Consider the following 13,580-nt stretch of genomic DNA (forward strand, 5'->3'; position numbering starts at 1 on the left):
TTCACTTTGAACAAAGTAATTTGATGTATTTTAGCATGATTTCTTTACTTTCTTTACTTCTTTACTTTGACTTAAGGATGACATCTGGGTACATTTACAACACCTACAACAAATTAGCAACAAACACAAAGTACAACTGAGGTGGATGGAAATGTAAATACTTTTTACATTTAGTAGTCATACACAAACAAAGTATTTGACAAGTCGGAATTTTGACTGAATTCATCCTGAAGGGAACATGAATGTGTGGACCAAATGTCATGTCAAATAATCCAATAGCTGTGGAGACATTTTCCACAAACCTCTCCCTCAGTGTGGCTGTAGAGCAAAAGCCAGCCATCAGTCTGTAGGTCAATTAATCATCGTATACCACAAATGTCTGTACAATGTTTTGTGCAAATCCATCTTGTTCAGTAGATGTTTGACCTGCTGTTTCCACTGTGGGGAAAGTCATTCATGTTCATTTGTTGTGCTACATGATATAAACAGTTGCAGTCAAAAGTTTGTATCCACTTGTAAAGAACATGTATATCATGGCAGTCTTCAGTTCCAATGATTTCTACAACTCTCATGTTTCTGTGATGGGATGAGTGGAACATAAATTAAAACAATCATGAAGTTGGGGTCAGTAATGAAATTATCATAGGTTCTCTGTAAATGTGGCCAAATCTGCTAGAATGTACATGCAGTAATTCTAATATTTGGTTAAATGTCTCTTGGTCATTTTCACCTTAGTTAGCATCTTTTGATAGCCACCCACAAACTTCTGGTAGTCCGCTGGCTGAATTTTTAACCACCTAACTGTACCCAAGACCCAAACTTCTGGCTGATGAAGAGCCACGGTCACCCTTAATCTTGCTCAAGGACACCTGAGGGAGCCAGGGATTCGAAGCAGCAACCTTGTGATTACTAGATGACCCCCTCTACCTTCTCAGCCACAGCCTCCCCCTTATTGTAATGGATACTTTTTTTTATATTTGGACATTTTTATTTACCACAATTCATTTTTTCTTGTCTTTATGTCGTTATGGTTGAGTTTATTATGTCAGGTGTGGCGTCACAACTTCTCATGCCTCTTAAGCAAACAAGCAACACAAAACCATACCAGATTTAGCAAGTTAGTTAGTCGACAGTGTGTTTGTGTTTGGAGTTTATGGCCAATTTGTTCCAATCTTATCCTCCATCTTCCAATGTAAGCCATTCTTTAAAACATGTAATCATTGCCGCAGCCCTAAGATATGTTATTCTTTTTTTTTGCTTTGTTCCTCATCCTTGTTCCTTTTTTTATATTACACACTGTTGTTCATTTATTCCCATCTCTCAAGTCCCATGTTGCTGGAGTTTAACCAGCAATGGGTTTATTTACAATGGTAGATAAACAAAAGATGGACTTTGTATTTCCTCCAGGGAGAGAAGAACCAGCAGAACAAACAGAACAAGTCTGAACAAAAATAAGCAAGAAATCATAGTGAGTACCTAGTAACAAATAACCTTCTCATCAAACTTGAATAGACAGGACACAAAAAGATTATTACAACTTGACATAGACTGCCTGTTCAATTGATTGAACAATTGCAGCCACATTTAGATGAGTTTACAAAGCTTCATTTTCAATTCAATGGATAACTTTCATTTCATTATGAAAAACCCTGTTTTGTATGACCAATACATTACCTTCAACCTTGAAACTTGAATGTCAAAGACATCTGTGTGTTGCACAGATATCTAAGGAAGTCAACATGCTAGCTGTCAGACAGGTTCTAGTTTATGTTTCACCCCGATTTGTGCAAAAATCTCACTGATGTCATCACTGACCAACCCGTCCATTGAAAAATACAGGGGGACTCAGCCCCATGGCTTGTTAAGAACAGTATACATCTAATTCTCATTAACAGTTGAACCAACATTCTAAACTGTAAAGTGTTAGCTGTTTACACAATGAAAACGACATGAGTGAATCAGAGACAGTAGTAAATAAAGAAATGGTAGAAATGACTCAAGAACTGTCTTACTTTCTTAGATGTCCTCACGAAAGGAAAAAACAACTGGATAAAGACAAATTGTCTGTTGACACGTCATAGTGTATCCTGCTTCCATTAAAGTTGTTGCAAGGATAGAGGGGGCTCCAGCTACTACCCTAGAAAATCTACAAATGAATGTGTACCTGAGACCTTTTTTCTCCAGACACATATAGAGTTTCTATTTGCGTTGATTGAAGGCTCGAATTTCAATAATTTCAGCTGTCTCTTGCATTATTAGCACAACCTAATACCCCACAGAGCTAACTCACATTTAGTTATGTCCCAGTAAGTTGGAAGGGTTTAAGATGGTTTCAGGTGTAATATTGAATCTTTTATCCCTCTGTAACAGCCTACACAGACAAGATCAAGGAGATGTCTATGCTGTCTCTGCTCTGCTCCTGCTTCTACACACAACCACATCCCAACAGCCTCTATCAGTATGGAGGTTAGTCTGTCTGTCTGTCTGTCTGTCTGTCTCTCTGCCTGTCTGCCCGCCTGTCTGTCTGTCTGCCTGCCTGCCTGCCTGCCTGCCTGTCTGCCTGCCTGTCTGCCTGTCTGTCTCTCTGTCTGCCTGTCTGCCTGCCTGCCTGTCTGTCTGCCTGTCTGCCTGCCTGTCTGCCTGTCTGTCTCTCTGTCTGCCTGTCTGCCTGCCTGCCTGTCTGTCTGCCTGTCTGTCTGCCTGCCTGTCTGTCTGTCTGTCTGTATGCCTGCCTGCCTGTCTGTCTGTCTGTCTGTCTGTCTGTCTGCCTGCCTGCCTGTCTGTCTGCCTATCTGCCTGCCTGTCTGCCTGTCTGTCTGTGGTCTCAGTTTAGTGTGATCATCATCTCTTACAGGGACACAGACAGGGCTGATTGTCTCCATAGATTGCATAAGGACCGATATGTGCAGTACATCTTTGTCAAAAAGACTTATTGTCTCTTCTACTAAAAGTTCATATATATGATATTCACATATACATGACCTGTAAATCATTTGCAAAGGAGCAAAATACTATTCACTTTCTATAATTGACATACTGCATTGTATGGGTTACTTTTAATTTTATGATGATAATATTTTTATATATAACTTTATCATTTATGAGACGTCTCAATCTGCAACCAACTGCAAAATCGACTTAATCTAATAAGATTGTTGAAAAAATGTGAATGCAAGACTATATGTAGCATTGAGTTTTGATTTGATCACAATTTGATCGTTTAGACACTTTCCCTTGCAAGTTCTCTATCTTTAGGTTACAAGCAGAGCTACTTCCTGATCACAGCTCTCTACTTCTGTAACTCTTTAAATGATTATGAAAGAAAAAAACAAACAAACAAAGAAAAAAACAAAGAAAGAAAGATTAATCTACAGACAGCTTAGTAACTTGTTTTTGTTATTGGTGTGTGTACTGTATTTTGGCTGTGTCAGACCTGGAGGTGAAGGGCTTGAACAACCGATTATCAGGCCAGGCATTTGAGGTGATCCTGAAGGATCCTGATCAGTGCAGGGACAAAAGCCAGCCTCAGCCACTGCCCTCCCCACCGAGGAGGGAGGTGTCCCTGAAGGAACTCCAGATGAGGCTGGAGGCCGCTGAGGAGAGGAGGAAGGTGAGCAGATATGTTATCGCAGCTTGAACTCCTGATAGTACCACTGGAAATCTTTTAATTTAATTTGTCTAGTTCACTTATCACTCTGTGCACACATATTTAAATAAAACAAATTTCCTTCATATCATTGCCATGTCTTTGGTATTGTTTGTGTTGCAACACTTTCGTCTTTTTCATCGTAAAATCGCCTCAACAATTAGTTTTCACTGTTTTAAAACCAGTGTGCAGTTTGGTAGAGCACTGCACAGTCCTGAGGCACTGGCGGCAGCACTGGGGTCAGTTTGTTGGGGGCATGCAGCGAATGAGTTTGCTTTTATGATGTTGGCCATTTAGACACATAGTTTCAGAGATTTTTAAATAAAACTTGTAAGGAAACACATTGAGATAACAGCTAGTTGGGACACTTACATCGAACACTTCACTTAACAAGAACCCTATTTGTTGTCAGGGTATTTTTGTGCTCTAACCATTTCTTGACGACAACAGTTTTTAAAGGCAGTAAGAGGTCACAGTGCCTGGCTATTGTTCACCAAGAAATGGTTCCAGGGGAGCATATGAAAATGAACATAAAATGCAACCGACCCCGCAAGTTAAAGAAGCACAGGTGGAAACTTTAACAGAAAACGCCTGGATAAACCGGATTAGAGCTTTACCATGTGTCATGACATCAATTAATAGCTTGATTAAATGTGTCAAAGGCCACAGATAAGTGCTACACTATTACTTAACTGAACAGTGTTGACGGCAAACACCTTCAGCACAGTTCACTCTTGTATAGCTAGTGTGTCGTCATATTTTAAACCGGTCTGGCTTGCAGTAGGCATCAGAACATATTGTGCAGAGGTGTTACCTTGAGTATGTCATAGTCAAAACATTTTCATTCAGAATACAAAGGCTTCACACCTTGATCTCAAAATATTTCCATTAAGTGGATACCTTTGGTTGTTTAGGATATGTACTGTAGCAGTTGTAGGATTGTTTTCCTCTTAGCTATATTTTAACTGCACAAGTGATTTCAGAGGATAAAAACTGAGTCCTCCCAAGTGCTGTATGAAGAAATAGCATCAGTTATCACATCTTTCTGCATTAATCAGTAACGTTGGCCAAACAAACTGGGACAAAGTCAGCTCAGTTTATTTTCCTAATTGACCCTAATTGACCTGTTTCAAACATATTCAAACTCTTCATCATTTTCAAAGGAAAATAATCCACCATAGTGAAAAGGATGTTTTCCTACATGCCCAGCATGTGTGCTGACTTTAGAGTTGAGGTCCTATGCTCCGTGCTCCAACTAAGTTATGTAATATCATTAATTTTAAAGTTCAGTTTTGTTTGACTGTATTTTTACTTTCTTATGCATGTGCATCATGGACGGAGCTGAGGCGAGCCAAATTAATTCTGGTTATGAAACTTGGCTAAAAAGCCAAGCTTATGCTTTTTTCACACATTATAGGGATATTCTGGTGTAAATTAAATCCATGGTCTAACACACCGTGAAAGAGTATTAGACTTGCTCTTGAGAGATCAAGTTAGCAGACCGCTAATTTACGGAGTTTTATCAACCTCAGAAACGAACGAACAACAGCAATACACTGCAGTAAATGGGTCCAAATATAAACCGCCACCAAAAAGCCACAAATAATGCTCAGAACAGCACCAAACTTCAGCAACAGTACAAATAGGGTCTCAGCACATAGTCCGGGCATTAAAACTCCACTAGCTTAGCTGGATTTCTACTGAAAAGCTGACTAAATTTACCACTCTTCTGCAGCAGCTTCCTGATGACTCGATAACCGAGTGCAGTAGATCTCTGCGGCTCATGGATGAAAATTTATGATTATGACTCCATGGAAAAGCAATCAAAGTTCATATGTGTCTTACCTGCCAGTTTATAACAGTTATTATTGAGAGCGGAATTGAGGATTTTTAACCGCACTCAGTAATCGTCGCGTCGGGACTTCCCCAACCCGGAAGCTGATGGAGGAGAGTTGAAATCTGTTTTTAGCTTCCCAATAGAAATCCAGCTAAGCTAGCGGTTGTGCTGAGACCCTATTTGTACTGTTGCTGAAGTTTGGTGCTGTTCTGAGCATTATTTGTGGCTTTTTTGAGGCGGTTTATATTTGGATCCATTTACTGCAGTGTATTGTTGTTGTGTGGTCGTTAAATAAAACTCCGTAAATTAGCGGTCTGCTAACTTGATCTCTCGAGAGGGAGTGTAACACAGTTTCACGGTGATTTAGACCATGGATTAAACTTACACCGGAATATCCCTTTAAGTGAAGCAAATGTTCACCCCAGCCAGAATACCAAACTGTACATTCACTGTTCGAAAGCATCAGACAACAAGGGTGCCTGTGTCTGTGTTCACTTGAGCCTGTAACAAACTCAGCGCTCTTCAGAGACTCCTCTTCAGTTTGTTCTGTTATCCCTGTGCCATTTATTTTTTTCTGTATATTCATAAAGTACAGTAAATTTCCCCTCATTTAGAGTACATTACATTTATTGCAGCACACCTGCTGCTGCAAATATTGAGAAACGAGAGAGAAGACAAATCTACATTTTAATCCCAAAAGTTATCTCTGCATCAACATCACAAACACCGCTAAGAAGAGCAGTGATAGGACTGACCTTCTGTGCTGAAGATATCATTTTAACAAGTGAACTACATAAAAATTCACCCATGTAGACTTGTCTGGTGAGTGGGAATGAATAGGAGATTCTGGTACAGAGAAAAAATATTTTGTACCAGGCTGTACACATTATTTAGTTTGGATGTAAAAATTTAGCTTTTTCACATGGGATCTTATGGGGATTGGCTTAATTTTGGAGCCAACCTCAAGTGGCAATTTGAGGAGCAACAGATTTTGGCACTTCTGCGTTGGTTTAATTTGCTGCTAGCAGATGTTGCTGCTTAGCGTGTTAAGTGTTATGTTGAAATTATTTTTAAAATTAAACTAACAACACAATATGCAGGGAGTGATGACAGCTCTGCCCATTAAAAACAAAGCTGAAATAGATATATGACACAGCATTTCCAATTGAATACTCAGTGCCCAGCTGAGGAAGGAATGGCACTGATCAGATTGTGCTGTAAATGGTAGAAGTAAAAGTTCTTCAAGGGAAAGCTGTATCACCTGAGGGAATGAGTTTGTTGAAACTTCACTGGGTGGCAATTTTAATTTCAAACAGAATTAACATTATACTGACTTTGTGCAACAGAGGAGTACATGTCTTATTTATTGCATCTTTATACTGTGAGAAGTAGAAACATGTCATTCCTTAGTTTCTGTTTGATGAACTTGTTTTTTGTAGTTTTCATGAATCCCTGCCAATCCCAACTGCCACTGCCATTATCACTGCTATCCTCATGGTAACTCCACCTTCTCTCTCTGCCCGACCAACCCCACCCCTCTGAAGTCCCAGGAGGCCCTGGTGCTGAAGCAGCTGGCAGATAAGAGGGAGCGCGTGCAGGAGGTTCTCCACAAGGCGCGCGAGGAGAACAACGTCTTTAGTAAAAAGACAGAGGAGAAGCTCATCCAAAAGATGGAGGTCAACAAAGAGAACCGGGAGGCCTACCTCAATGCTCTGAAACAGCGCCTGCGTGAGAAAGCAAGTCTTCTTCTTCTGTGACCATTGGTTAATGATTATTAATGTTTTGTTATCAGTCCAAGGGGAACAACATTCTCTTTACCAGTAAGGTCTGTTTTCTCTTTATACGGTCACACAAGCAACACAAACCAACATAACCTGACTGAGTGTGTGACAAATACTGTACCTGACAGTTCTTCTCCAAAATGTTGATTATGTAACACCACATAATCCTCATTTTTACCAAATACATTTTAAGTGTTCACATATGTAAGAATATAAAGTAAGTCAGTTCTGATGTTACAGTTCATTTAGACCAGGGTGCGCCTAAACTGTTAAGATAGGGCAACTAAAACTACTTGGTGAAAATTGTAATCCTTAGAGTAGAATATTGGTACAATGTCTCTATGCTAAATATGAACCAGCTGGCTAATTTATAAGCCAAATTGCTTGAAATTATGTGTGTTGACCATTGGGGAAAACAAACATGCCTTAAGTATGTCAGAAATAAAACAAAAGAGCAACTGTACTCTTCTACACCTCCTCCTACAAATGCCAATAGCTATTCATTTTGCAGAAAAAAAATGCAGCAATAGAGTAGCAAAAAAGTGTTTTTTATATAATGAAATGATGGATTGTAACGTTAATCTAAGAGTTATATAAAACAGGCTTAGCTGATATTACCTTTCATCTAATAATGGACCTTTCCTATGCATCACTCTGTTAAATGTCAAAATAAGCCACTTCCTGTTTCTATGAGTTGCCACGATTGACTCTCTCTGATGGCAGTGTTAACCTTTAATGCATCTGTATCACGTGGCATTAAATGCAGCAGATTTAGACATTGCCTGTGTATCAGAAAATTTCAGGAAGCCAGGAAATAGAAACCCTGTATTGTTAGTATTGTAGTTTCAAAAATGCTATTCTAGATTCCAGAAGTTAGATCCGTATTAGAGAAAAGATCTGAGCTGACATAACAATAGTTTAATTTTGATGAGTCAGAATTGGATTTTAGATATTTTTAGCCATTGTGACTGTCGACATCTTTGAGGGTTAAATTAGCTCTATTAACTGAGTTACTCAGAGTGACTGAGATTGTTTCTCCTTTACACACATAAGAAGCTTCATTTGTGTAAAATTACACATACAATATATGATGTAAGTATACCTTGTGGTTGGGAAATAGAGTGACTGCAATTCTGACTGCTGTACAACAATATAAAAAAGGTTGTAGTTGAGAGCAGTGAGGTTATAAAGTGCAGACCTTAAACTGGACAGTTTATGCCACCAACACTTTAGGACAGCTCGACATTATACTGTAATATTATATTATCCTACATCCAAAAACACTGAGAGAACAAAAACACTGAGAGCACAAAAACACTGAGTTGTGAATGCAAACCGAATCTGATATCTGGAGTGTAATGGCTAAAAAACGGGTTAAACAGGGCATTAAGGCTTCCGGAAAAAACAGTTTCTGTATCTTTGCGTAATGTTTGTGGAATGTTTCAGTGTCTCACCCATCAACCATGTTTCCGCTCTTTAGAGATAAAAAAAAGAATGTTGTGGCTCTAAGTTTCATGTTCCACAGAAGTCCCTCCCTCTCTCATTTTTGTAGTCATTAAGTTTCATTTCGCCCTATGTGTATCTGAACGTTGACTTGAATTTTCCAGGAAGTCCACGCTGCTGGCGTTCGCAGAAACAAGGAGCGGCAGGCTGACCTCTCTGGCTGAAGTTTTCTTCACTCTGGCAGTGGCTGCTACTTCTGAAAATGTTCTGTGTCAAAGTTTTGCTGTTGTTCAATATTCACCATTGTCATCCTACAGTGCACTTTTCAGAACTCAATCTAATAGTTAATCAGCACTAAATAAACTCATCCATTTCATTTTTGGCAAATCACACATTTGGAAATGCAGAAACATATTCTAATAGCAGAGTCAAGTACAGGTGAAATAAAGTCAAATCCTGAGCCAAACAGAGTCTGTGTTGGGTTTATCCTTAGAGAGAAGTGGTGCTAGGCATTAGGTTGCTCCACATACAAATCAACTAGTTTAGTATAGATGTGTAAATTCACTGAGTGTATGTCATGACTTCTACTGGGGCTGCCCTCAGCCTTTCAAGGGCACTAGGTGGGTTTGGTTTACACGTGGGGCCTCATTTTTAAAACAGACTTACAATCAATTTGAATCTTAAATTTAGCAGAGAGCCACATACAGGTACTTATTCATAAAGCCTTACTGTGATGTGGAAATGATCTTATCTCTGAGTAAAGTCTAGACTGGTTTTCCTCCTGATTATGTTGGGGCATTGCAGTCCACACACACATATGGCATTTTTCCACCAGCAGGTTCGGCACACCGAGTCAAACCCAGCCACATTGATTTGCTTCTCCATCACCAGTTTTACTGCACTGAGTTGAACCAAGCAACACTTAACAGCAGAGCCAAGCCATGGTGACGTCTCTTGACTGCAGAAAACCAGTAACAAGCACCTGTCTTAGTAAGAAACGGATTCTCTGCTCGAGGCAAGTTTTTTACGCTCAGCATTATATTAAAATAGTTATGATTCAAATGTAGCACACCATAGGAAATTATCTTGAGACTAACTTTAAGTATGAATCTAGAAACTTTTTTATAAATGAGGCCCCAGTGTTACCTTTAAATGAAGTCCAGTGTGTGCGCGCTGAAGGATCCTTCAACCCAAACACTTGAAGCCATGGAGCTGCATAAAATGTTTTAAGTTGAGCAAAAATTGGGATAACAGTGCCCGGGTTAAAATACTGGAGAAAAAGAAGTTCATTATTAATTCAACATAATTCATTTTACTGCCGCAACTACATTTTTACTAGTCTTAAAAGGAGCATTCTGCTAATTTTACAAACAAATTTCAGTTCAGCTGTTTGTGAAAGCAGTCACATTTTCTGTTCCGTTTCTCTGTATTGAGCACCCAAAAGTAGAAATAAAAGACCATGATGATGTCATTGTAACAAAAAGCCAATGTTACAAACTGGAGTCTGGAAGATGTGGGTGCTAACCAGCATGTGGCCCAGGCAGAAATCAAAGTGTGGGCCTATCTAACCCCTAAAACAGTCCTTCCTTTTAGGATCTCAAACACATTTTAACTAAAATAGGACTTCAACTACTTGTCTGAATGCACATCAGTTTAATCAAACAAGCCACATCATAGGTAATGTTACTGGCACCAAGAGGAACATTAACAGCATCGCATAGCCTCGTGCAGTGACCACTTATTCCCAAACATACACAGCGGACAGACGCAACAGCATCAACAGTAACAGCAGCAGTATCTTATAACCTTATAACCACATGAGAACACACACACACACACATACACATGGCAGAATCACTTGTGTGTGGATGCGGGTACATGTGCTTTGGCATGGAGGGGTGGATGTCTTTGGGGAATCAGGAGCTGCTGACGGGGAGGGAGCTGATTTTGCAGTCATGTACATGTTATTACTTTGGAATAGCTCAGGAGAAACTGACATAGAGGTTGGTTTCTCTGTGGAGAAAAGATGGCTGAACTTGAGCTGAATACACTCTTTCCTGCTCCTCACAATGTCTTTTTGTTTCAAACCGAATCAAACTGCTTTGTTCCGCCTTTTTTCATAGCGTAGCCCACGTTAAAAGCAGCCATCAAGCTGTGAGTGGCATGTAGGTCTGGTAAGGTAGGTTTGAAGGTAATTTTATTGGAGCGTTATACCCAAACCCCAACCACTTAAAAAGTTAATTACTTATTTTCAGCTATTTAATAAATCCATAATAAATAAATAATATATTTTATATAATAAATAGATAATAAAACCAGTGAGAGAGAAAAACGTTCATTGACAAATCCTACTGGTCAACTTTTCCCACTTGCCAACTGCTGCTGTCCTAAGCTTTTCCATAGGAAGCATTTAAACAGGGCTAGACCTAACCTCAAGTCCATTTTTGATTTTTTTTTTAAACTAGCACCACTTCAACCCTTTACAACAGAACACATTATATGGATGGCTTAAGAACATAAACAGGCAAGTTTAGTACTCTGGAACTGGATGATTTGGCCTGTGGATGGGGCCAAAGGAAAGTTCATGTTACATCGTTTAAAATCCTTTACTGTGTTTAGGTCCTGTAAAACATGTGGCTCCCCAAAAGAGATGGAAAAGCTTTAACCAGCGTTAAAGCTTTTCCATCTCTTTTGGGGATGTGATGATAAATGACACTTAAATATTGAATCTGTATCTATAATAACCACACACTGACATGTAAATTTGACATCTGTCTTGATTCATTTAATTTAACTTAAAATATTGACAACTGACTGCATAATATATGAATCAGAAACAGAAATGCTTTACAGCAGCTCCCATTCAAAGTCAAGAATATGCAAACAAATATTATTATTAGTGTTATCATTATTATTATTATTATTAATAATAATAATAATATCAATAATAATAATAATAATAATAATAATACTAATAATACACTATATATATGCTGCATATTTATAATAGAAGCCTACTGCAACTGTACTTTTTTACCATTAAATGTTATTTTATACATTATCATATTCTATAATGTTCTGTCATGCAGTACATCACTTCACTGCTAACAGAAAAGAGAGCTGCTCACTGCCAGTTGCAGCTTCTTATCGTGATCTGCAGTCTTTGTTACTTTTTTGTCATGATTGTTATTATTAGTACCCATCAAAAATCAAACAAAATAAATGCCGTGTCTAATTTATTTTGAAAAAACATCAAGGCCTTCATCAAGGAAGAAGACGTGACAGTGGTCACTGACACTGCATGTTTTTCTTCTTCGCCTTTTTCACGTGTTGTGCCCAGAAGGATGCCAGAGAATTCACAGAGAAGCTGGAGAAGTTTGTGACATTTTCATCCCAGATTTTTGTGAGGAGGGAATTAAACGCCTGTCCCAAATAAACGCCTGGTCTGTTAAGTGATTGAAGCAAATAAACGCCTGGCTATTATTTGGTATTTATTATTTGGTTTCAGAACAGCCAATCATCAGCCGGTCAGTCCCAAAGCCGGTGTTATGTTTGAAGCAGCAACAGGAGAGGGAGGGGGAGAGGAGGCAGCTGCAGCGTGCGCAGACTAGAGCTGCCAGAGAAACTGAGCGACTGTAGTGAGCCGTTCGTGCAAAACTGCGGAAAAACTGCAGAAAAAGTGTGGGTGTTGAACCGTCTCACCGGGAAAAGATCCCCCACGGGTGCGACGCCCCTGCTGCTAACAGGCATGCTTTCAGCTCAGTGAAAACATGCTAAAATTTAGAGTGATGTCTTTTCAATTGTCAGGGTTCAATATCTGATGAATGGCAGTACCAAATTTGAGGGCATATAGTTATGTTAGTTATTACCACATTTTACGACCTCATATCATTAGAAACAAATGTTTGAATGATTTTTTAAAGGCCATATGTGAGCAGATTGTAAGGTAACATGAAAAATAAAACCTTCCCTGCAGTAGCTAAAATTATTTAAGAAATGGAGTCACAACATAGACTAACAACCAGCTTTCAGAACACAGGAGTTCCACAGAGAACCTTTACATTTTCAGAAAATGATATTGGTACCACAAAGCAGTGTTTGCAGTAACAGCAGTGAATGACAACACAGACACAGAACCAAAACACTTTTAAAAATTGAAAAAGAATCAAATAAACTGCTGCCAGAAGACTAACAGGGTTGTCACGGGAAGGTCAATAAACGTGAATTTTTCACACAAAAAACACCTGAAATGACCTTGAGGAGAACACATGCAGAACTTACTGACAGAAAATGATTAAGTCTTTTTCCCATCATAGATGGAAAACCACAGGTGTTATTAATGACATTAACAATGGCTCTGCTCTAATTGAGTGTCCCAAATGAGACTTGACAGTGTGATAAAGAACCAGTATAAACATTGTTAATCATTGTTAATGTTAGTCATTGTTAAATAAGTGACTCAAATGTACTCTTTGGAAAATAGTGTGGAGTGTGGAAAATAAATATTCACCAGGTCTAGATGGGTTTATACTTCCTTCACACTGTATATAGAATCAAACAACACAGGAACAGTCCTCTGAGTTCAGTGTGAATAGGTTTTACTGTAGCATGAAAGAGCACAACAAAACTGCACCATGGACCTGGAAATCTCACAACAAAGTTTTGTCAAGTTATTGCATAAAACATCTCCTGACTGATAGACTCTATGCACGATTACACAGTTTTCACTCACACCTTGGCCACCTGAAAACACCAGCCTTCAAAATGTCACACCCTAATTACAAACTGGACTCACCTACTTCTCACCTGTTCAAACTCCACTGTCAAAACAGGTAAATCAATTGTCAAAGCATAAAACATGCTCTCAGGTGAC

At 38.9% G+C, this 13,580-nt stretch overlaps 1 protein-coding gene across 2 annotated transcripts; it reads left to right on the forward strand.

Moving 5' to 3' along the window:
- The first annotated feature begins 2,336 nt into the window (after positions 1-2,336).
- LOC115584056 (stathmin-3-like) lies at positions 2,337-9,173 on the forward strand. Of its 2 annotated transcripts, none has more exons than XM_030421411.1 (4): positions 2,337-2,466; positions 3,432-3,610; positions 7,028-7,219; positions 8,872-9,173. In XM_030421411.1, the coding sequence occupies exons 1-4, from the start codon at positions 2,394-2,396 to the stop codon at positions 8,929-8,931; spliced, it is 504 nt and encodes a 167-aa protein (XP_030277271.1). In that variant the 5' UTR covers positions 2,337-2,393; the 3' UTR covers positions 8,932-9,173. The 2 variants fall into 2 exon arrangements, with proteins under 2 accessions (XP_030277271.1, XP_030277272.1); XM_030421412.1 differs by having other exon boundaries at positions 7,028-7,211.
- The last annotated feature ends 4,407 nt before the right edge of the window (positions 9,174-13,580 follow it).

The sequence above is a fragment of the Sparus aurata genome, chromosome 6 (assembly GCF_900880675.1).
Source record: "Sparus aurata chromosome 6, fSpaAur1.1, whole genome shotgun sequence".
NCBI lineage: Eukaryota > Metazoa > Chordata > Actinopteri > Spariformes > Sparidae > Sparus > Sparus aurata.